Below are 8,344 nucleotides of genomic sequence, written 5' to 3' on the forward strand. Positions count from 1 at the left end.
TACTGGTCTCTGCCCTGCTCCTCTGTACTGGTCTCTGCCCTGCTCCTCTGTACTGGTCTCTGCCCTGCTCCTCTGTACTGGTCTCTGCCCTGCTCCTCTGTACTGGTCTCTGCCCTGCTCCTCTGTACTGGTCTCTGCCCTGCTCCTCTGTACTGGTCTCTGCCCTGCTCCTCTGTACTGGTCTCTGCCCTGCTCCTCTGTACTGGTCTCTGCCCTGCTCCTCTGTACTGGTCTCTGCCCTGCTCCTCTGTACTGGTCTCTGCCCTGCTCCTCTGTACTGGTCTCTGCCCTGCTCCTCTGTACTGGTCTCTGCCCTGCTCCTCTGTACTGGTCTCTGCCCTGCTCCTCTGTACTGGTCTCTGCCCTGCTCCTCTGTACTGGTCTCTGCCCTGCTCCTCTGTACTGGTCTCTGCCCTGCTCCTCTGTACTGGTCTCTGCCCTGCTCCTCTGTACTGGTCTCTGCCCTGCTCCTCTGTACTCGTCTCTGCCCTGCTCCTCTGTACTCGTCTCTGCCCTGCTCCTCTGTACTCGTCTCTGCCCTGCTCCTCTGTACTCGTCTCTGCCCTGCTCCTCTGTACTCGTCTCTGCCCTGCTCCTCTGTACTCGTCTCTGCCCTACTGATCCGTATGTATTATTTCTGTAATCTTGTATTTCTGTTGTCTTTGTTTCTCTCAGCTGCGATATCAGAAGTGCTTGGATGCGCGACCTCAGACCATCTCCTGCCTCCCCGCCCCTCCCGACTCCGTTGCCCGCCGGGTTGGCTCCAGTGTCCGAAGAGGAGTGCAGTCCCTTTTTGGCTCCTTTAAGCCCAAGCGTCCTGGGGGGCAGATACCTTGACTTTGCGGTGACATCTGCCCCTGGCTCTACACTGTTTGCCCCTCTCTCTGATTTATCCAACAGACCTGGGTGCAGCATGTACGTCCATTAGTCTTGTTTCTCGCTAATTGTAAGGGCAGAATAGACACTACAGTGATTGGGTTACCTCTGGAATACTGGGACCCTTTATGAGGCCTTATGAAGAGCAATAAGGCAATGGGAAGCAGCCAGGGGATTGTGGTCCTTTGGCAGCCCCTTCCTCCCCGCTCCTTCGGGAGGTTGTTTTCGTGCTTGTTTAGATAATGTGTCTTTGTGGTGTAACGTCTAACACATTAATAATATCAGTCGCGTGTAGCCGTAATAATCCTGGACGTGTTCTAAACTGTTCCCACATGACATCCTCTGGACGGATCACTAGACCTTGTGATCTTGAAGCACGGCGTCCGCCTTCCATTGTTTTCTGTTTTCGTGCCGGCCTCTCGACTGGAGAACGGTCTTTGTTCTGGTTGATGGCTCGGAGACTTGGGTGGTCGTCTGGGGGGCCCGATGACTTATGCCGCCTCTTACGGTCAGCTGGCTATGTGGACCAGAACAGTGGCTGCTCTCACTGAGCAGTTCAGAGGCCAGTAATATAACAGGTATCAGTGGTGGCCGATCCCATTAACCTACCATCCTCGACTACTGTCAGTCACAGCGATCCCGGACAAACCCCCAACTGGTGCTGAACCACCATAGAACCATTGACATCCACATCAAGTCGGTTAGTGGTGCCGCCATCCCTCTCTGTGATTGGTGTGACCCCTAAGGTGGATACCCCCATCTATTGTTTATGGGCTGACAGTAGGTGCTTTGGACCTTGGTCCAGTTAACACTCCCGGTGTGCGCTCATCTCACTATGATTGTTGGATAACACAGCACTAGATCATGTCTCTGCTGCTCTCTGTGTGATAACACTATACTTGATGAATGGACAACTGTTTGCTGATCATCTCTTTTTGCATGTTCCGTGGAGCGGTGTGTGTGCGGGGTCACATGGATTGTAGCAGGACATGTCTTCTTCAGGTCAGGACTGGGCGATGTGTCCACAATTGTTGTTCTATATCTCTAGCATTTGGCAGAGAGTAGAGTTTATTGCTGGCTCTGAGATCCCATAATGTTCTTTACGGTTGTATTTATTGTACTTTATTTTCTTTGTATAATTTAATATGTTTTGATATTGATTGATTTTTTTTTTGGGACGCAGCCATGAATCCTGACCTGATTTTTGAGAAGTTTTGTTCCTGCTGATAGTCTTTCCACTGTGTATGTGAGATGTCACGCTGCATACGGTGATGATACGTGTGATCTTATCAGTGCTCCCTGCGGAGTGTGGACATAAGTACGTGGCTATGTGTGACCTGCTGTTCATGGAACTCGTATTGTGTGACTGGTTTATGTGACCAGCTTTACCAGTTTTATGGCTGCGGTATGGAATGAGTTAATAGAACAAGCTTGTGTATGAGTGTTCTGTGGAGTCCCCGGATCATGCACCTGTGCATCATCTGAACCCTGCGGTGTCCTCACAACATGCACCTGTGCATCATCTGAACCCTGCGGTGTCCTCACAACATGCACCTGTGCATCATCTGAACCCTGCGGTGTCCTCACAACATGCACCTGTGCATCATCTGAACCCTGTGGTGTCCTCATAACATGCACCTGTGCATCATCTGAACCCTGCGGTGTCCTCACAACATGCACCTGTGCATCATCTGAACCCTGCGGTGTCCTCACAACATGCACCTGTGCATCATCTGAACCCTGCGGTGTCCTCATAACATGCACCTGTGCATCATCTGAACCCTGCGGTGTCCTCACAACATGCACCTGTGCATCATCTGAACCCTGCGGTGTCCTCACAACATGCACCTGTGCATCATCTGAACCCTGCAGTGTCCTCACAACATGCACCTGTGCATCATCTGAACCCTGCGGTGTCCTCACAACATGCACCTGTGCATCATCTGAACCCTGCGGTGTCCTCACAACATGCACCTGTACATCATCTGAACCCTGCAGTGTCCTCAAACATGCACCTGTGCATCATCTGAACCCTGCGGTGTCCTCATAACATGCACCTGTGCATCATCTGAACCCTGCGGTGTCCTCACAACATGCACCTGTACATCATCTGAACCCTGCGGTGTCCTCACAACATGCACCTGTGCATCATCTGAACCCTGCGGTGTCCTCACAACATGCACCTGTGCATCATCTGAACCCTGCGGTGTCCTCATAACATGCACCTGTGCATCATCTGAACCCTGCGGTGTCCTCACAACATGCACCTGTGCATCATCTGAACCCTGCAGTGTCCTCATAACATGCACCTGTGCATCATCTGAACCCTGCGGTGTCCTCACAACATGCACCTGTGCATCATCTGAACCCTGTGGTGTCCTCATAACATGCACCTGTGCATCATCTGAACCCTGCGGTGTCCTCATAACATGCACCTGTGCATCATCTGAACCCTGTGGTGTCCTCATAACATGCACCTGTGCATCATCTGAACCATGTGGTGTCCTCACAACATGCACCTGTGCATCATCTGAACCCTGCAGTGTCCTCATAACATGCACCTGTGCATCATCTGAACCCTGCGGTGTCCTCACAACATGCACCTGTGCATCATCTGAACCCTGCGGTGTCCTCACAACATGCACCTGTGCATCATCTGAACCCTGCGGTGTCCTCACAACATGCACCTGTGCATCATCTGAACCCTGCGGTGTCCTCACAACATGCACCTGTGCATCATCTGAACCCTGCGGTGTCCTCACAACATGCACCTGTGCATCATCTGAACCCTGCTGTGTCCTCACAACATGCATCTGTGCATCATCTGAACCCTGCGGTGTCCTCATAACATGCACCTGTGCATCATCTGAACCCTGCGGTGTCCTCATAACATGCACCTGTGCATCATCTGAACCCTGCGGTGTCCTCATAACATGCACCTGTGCATCATCTGAACCCTGCGGTGTCCTCACAACATGCACCTGTGCATCATCTGAACCCTGCAGTGTCCTCACAACATGCACCTGTGCATCATCTGAACCCTGCAGTGTCCTCACAACATGCACCTGTGCATCATCTGAACCCTGCGGTGTCCTCATAACATGCACCTGTGCATCATCTGAACCCTGCGGTGTCCTCACAACATGCACCTGTGCATCATCTGAACCCTGCAGTGTCCTCACAACATGCACCTGTGCATCATCTGAACCCTGCGGTGTCCTCACAACATGCACCTGTGCATCATCTGAACCCTGCGGTGTCCTCACAACATGCACCTGTACATCATCTGAACCCTGCAGTGTCCTCAAACATGCACCTGTGCATCATCTGAACCCTGCGGTGTCCTCACAACATGCACCTGTACATCATCTGAACCCTGCGGTGTCCTCACAACATGCACCTGTGCATCATCTGAACCCTGCGGTGTCCTCACAACATGCACCTGTGCATCATCTGAACCCTGCGGTGTCCTCATAACATGCACCTGTGCATCATCTGAACCCTGCGGTGTCCTCACAACATGCACCTGTGCATCATCTGAACCCTGCAGTGTCCTCATAACATGCACCTGTGCATCATCTGAACCCTGCGGTGTCCTCACAACATGCACCTGTGCATCATCTGAACCCTGTGGTGTCCTCATAACATGCACCTGTGCATCATCTGAACCCTGCGGTGTCCTCATAACATGCACCTGTGCATCATCTGAACCCTGCGGTGTCCTCATAACATGCACCTGTGCATCATCTGAACCCTGCGGTGTCCTCACAACATGCACCTGTGCATCATCTGAACCCTGTGGTGTCCTCATAACATGCACCTGTGCATCATCTGCACCCTGCAGTGTCCTCACAACATGCACCTGTGCATCATCTGAACCCTGCAGTGTCCTCATAACATGCACATGTGCATCATCTGAACCCTGCGGTGTCCTCACAACATGCACCTGTGCATCATCTGAACCCTGCAGTGTCCTCACAACATGCACCTGTGCATCATCTGCACCATGTGGTGTCCCCAGAACATGCACCTGTGCATCATCTGAACCCTGCGGTGTCCTCATAACATGCATCTGTGCATCATCTGAACCATGTGGTGTCCTCATAACATGCACCTGTGCATCATCTGAATCCTGGGGTGTCCCCGGAATGTAAATCTGTGCAACAGCTGAACCCTGCAGTGTCCTCAGCACCTGTGCATCGTCTGAACCCCGCAGTGTCCCCGGAACATGCACCTGTGCATCAGCTGAACCCTGCAGTGTCCTCAGCACCTGTGCATCATCTGAACCCTGCAGTGTCCCCGGAACATGCACCTGTGCATCAGCTGAACCCTGCAGTGTCCTCAGCACCTGTGCATCGTCTGAACCCTACAGTGTCCCCGAAACATGGACCTGTGCTTCAGCTGAACCCTGCGGTGTCATAATAACATGCATCTGTCCATCAGCTGAACCCTGCGGTGTCCCCGAACATGCACCTGTGCATCAACTGAACCCTGCAGTGCCCTCAGCACTTGTGCATCAGCTGAACCCTCTATATGTGCAGTACGGTCATTGTTAACACTAAATTCCTCCAGGACACGTTTAACTGTTGTATCAAATCTACTCCAATAAAGGCCTAACCTGACAGAGATGTGGCTCTTGTGTGTTCTTCGGCTGCAGTCTCCTGCTTTCTGCTCACGTTTCAGAATACTTTCACTATAATGACACCCATCACTTACCACCAGTGGTCATATAATCTACCTGATCCCTGAATAGAGGCTGTGAAGAATACATTGAGAAGTGAAATGGTGGCCTCCAGGAAGACTGATCTACCACCTCAGCACTGTCTGTTCTATACTGTGATGTAGAGTTGTTTGCCCCCTTCACAATTTCTTCTAGTTTTCGTACATTCTCATACTGTTCCAGATCATCTAACTATTTCTAATGTTAGACAGAGATAGCCCAAGTAAACACAACAAGCTGCTTTAAATTTCATTTATTGGAGAAAAGCCAAGTTCAGCCGTACTTTGTCCTATATCTAAAAGTAATTGTCTCCTAGGAAGTCAACCGGTTCACCAGATTCTGTTGACAATCTGGTCGAATTCGGCCTCACACCTGGTTCTGATCTGTCGGAGATTTTGGATGTAAACACCAATTTTATTGAAGCTGTTCCGCAGTGAGAAGGTCTCGAAAGCCACATGAGGCCACGTTGTGAAGACTTTTATTTACAGATCAGCTAAAGTCACAAAGATGTTACCAGTCCGGTCGGGTTTTTTAAAGCCCATATAAGACACCAATAGTGAGTGCCACTGAACATAATTGGGGAAAATTTGGCAGAAGCCGGGGCAGGGTCTGGGGAGGACAAGGGTTTTGGAAGACCTGGATCCCAGATTTACGCTGGTCGGTACAACCCCCACTTCATGTGCTCTACAAAGATTTTTAAGCTGTTCGAGTTGTTGGCATGAAGCTACGAAGTATTGATGTCCTTTGTACGAACCCAATATCATCTTCTCTGGACCGTACTCTCCATAGTCAAAAATAAATACAAAAGAATGGGATGGAGTAATAAATTGATAAAAAATATGACTTTATTGATAATTCATTACATATTAAAAGCAAGAAAAAACATCATAGTCAAGTACAGTAACCCCCAAATCATCTTGAGGTCTAAAGTCTGATATATCCCAAAGTTGATCGTGTAGATGTCTTGAGGACAGAGTCAACTGTTTCTTGGTCCATACAAAGACCAGCTGGAAAAGTGATATAACCCCTAAGGAAACTCTCCACATTTGATCAAATACATTTCTAGTTTTCGTATAGGAAATTTTCACCAATATAAGGATTGAGCTATTATGCAAGTCAGGGTGTTAGAAGACCTAAAAGTGCACCAGTACATATCAGTATAAGACCATGACAAAGCTCATCCTCAAAGAGTTAGAAAACTGGCTGCTGTCAGAGGTTTATGGGCATAGACCAATACCAGTAGTGACCATATGAAGTATAAAATAGACCATCAGGTCCCTCCTGATCCTGGATTGAATTGTAGGCTCCACGTGACTTCAATTTAGTGACAAATTGATCTATTAAAGTGGTCAAAAAGCTCAGAGAAAAGGGTAGTGATCTTTTAACCCCTTAAGGACCAAGCCCATTTTCTCCATTCGTCTTATCCCCTATCCAAATAGGGCATAAGGTGTCTGATCGAGGGGGTCCCGCCGCTGGCACTGTGCGTGATGACGTGGTGATTCGGGGACGGAGCATTGTGACGTAACCCCCGTGACATCACGTCCCACCCACTCAAGACTTGTCACGCCCCTCCCATAGACTTGTATTATGAAGCGGGATGAGATGTCATGGGTGCGGAGCCGTGGTGTTGTTTGCTCCGTCCCCTGCATTGCCCCATCATCACGCACAGAGCCATCCATCTTTACTGCATGGACCGTCTGCATTCCGGTGGGGAGAGTTCAGCCGGTCCGGGTCGTCAATCTTCACAGGGAGGCCCTCTTCTCCACTCCGGGCCATTCCCAGACTAGTGATGCTGCATTGATGCCACCACGCAAGGACGTCCATGCGCAGAAGACATGTGACATCAGGGACCAGCTCACCCTCCCCACCGGAATGCAGACAGTTACTGCAGTGAAGATGGACGGCCTGGCTTACCCTCCCCGGACGGTCCCTGCAGCTATTAGAGCAACAATTGGGGAGGTGAGAAGACAATGAAAGGGTGGTCTGAATGATGACAGGGGAGGGGGGATGATGGATAATGACAGAGGAGGGGGGGATTATGTATTTCCCACCCTAGGCTTACTCGAGTCAATACAATTTCCTAGGTTTTTGGGGGGAAATTAGGGGGACTCGGCTTATATTCGGGTCGGCTTATACTCGAGTATATATTGATTCACATATGCCAGGGGTTCTCAACTGGTGGTATACGTACCCCTAGGGATACGCCACTGGATGTGCGGGGGTACGCCGATGCGCTGACAAATACCGGACATATATTGGCCAGTATTTGTCAGCGCACAGCAGAGAATGGCCGCGGCAGCTGTGTGACCTCCCCTGAGGTTGTGCAAAGGTGTCGCACAGCGCAGGAGGACGTCACACGTCAGTGCAGCCCCGCTGAATGGGACTCTGGGACGCACCGTGTACCCAGACAGGCCACACAAGACAAACAGGCCGGGTAATGTAAAAAAAAATAAAGTAAAAAATAAGTGTATGGGAGGGAGGGTTTTTGTATGTGTATATTTTAAATATATATTATGTTAGCCCAGGGGGATTGGAGGGGCGGGGGAGAGTGTGAGAGAGAAATATAAGCTCAAGGGCATTAAGATGGGGGTGGGGGGGGGATAATGGCAAAAGGGGATTAATATGGGGGGGGGGGTGATGTTTATCCCTCCCCCCTTCCATCTTAATCCACTTGTGCCATTATCCCTCTCCCCCCCCAAACCCCCCCCCCCCCCTTCCATCTTAATCCTCTTGCACCATTATTCCTCC

At 50.3% G+C, this 8,344-nt stretch overlaps 2 protein-coding genes across 2 annotated transcripts in view; one reads left to right on the plus strand and one right to left on the minus strand.

The window, feature by feature from the left end:
* The window catches only part of APBB1 (amyloid beta precursor protein binding family B member 1), a 35,658-nt gene extending 33,179 nt beyond the window's left edge, over positions 1–2,479 (plus strand). Inside the window, exon 14 of the mRNA XM_056551319.1 lies at positions 676–2,479. Within this exon, the coding sequence (XP_056407294.1) occupies positions 676–837 (162 nt within the window). The 3' untranslated portion in view covers positions 838–2,479. The remainder of the gene's footprint in view (positions 1–675) is intronic.
* A 1,333-nt stretch (positions 2,480–3,812) lies between these two features.
* Positions 3,813–5,498, minus strand: LOC130298398 (uncharacterized). The gene is made up of 2 exons (XM_056551316.1): positions 5,350–5,498; positions 3,813–5,266 (listed from the first exon to the last, which is right to left on the minus strand). Exon 2 carries the CDS (start codon positions 4,979–4,981, stop codon positions 4,181–4,183), a length of 801 nt encoding a protein of 266 aa, XP_056407291.1. The 5' UTR covers positions 4,982–5,266; positions 5,350–5,498; the 3' UTR covers positions 3,813–4,180.
* Between the last annotated feature and the right edge of the window lie 2,846 nt (positions 5,499–8,344).

This window comes from Hyla sarda (assembly GCF_029499605.1).
Source record: "Hyla sarda isolate aHylSar1 chromosome 2 unlocalized genomic scaffold, aHylSar1.hap1 SUPER_2_unloc_7, whole genome shotgun sequence".
In the NCBI taxonomy this organism is placed as follows: domain Eukaryota; kingdom Metazoa; phylum Chordata; class Amphibia; order Anura; family Hylidae; genus Hyla; species Hyla sarda.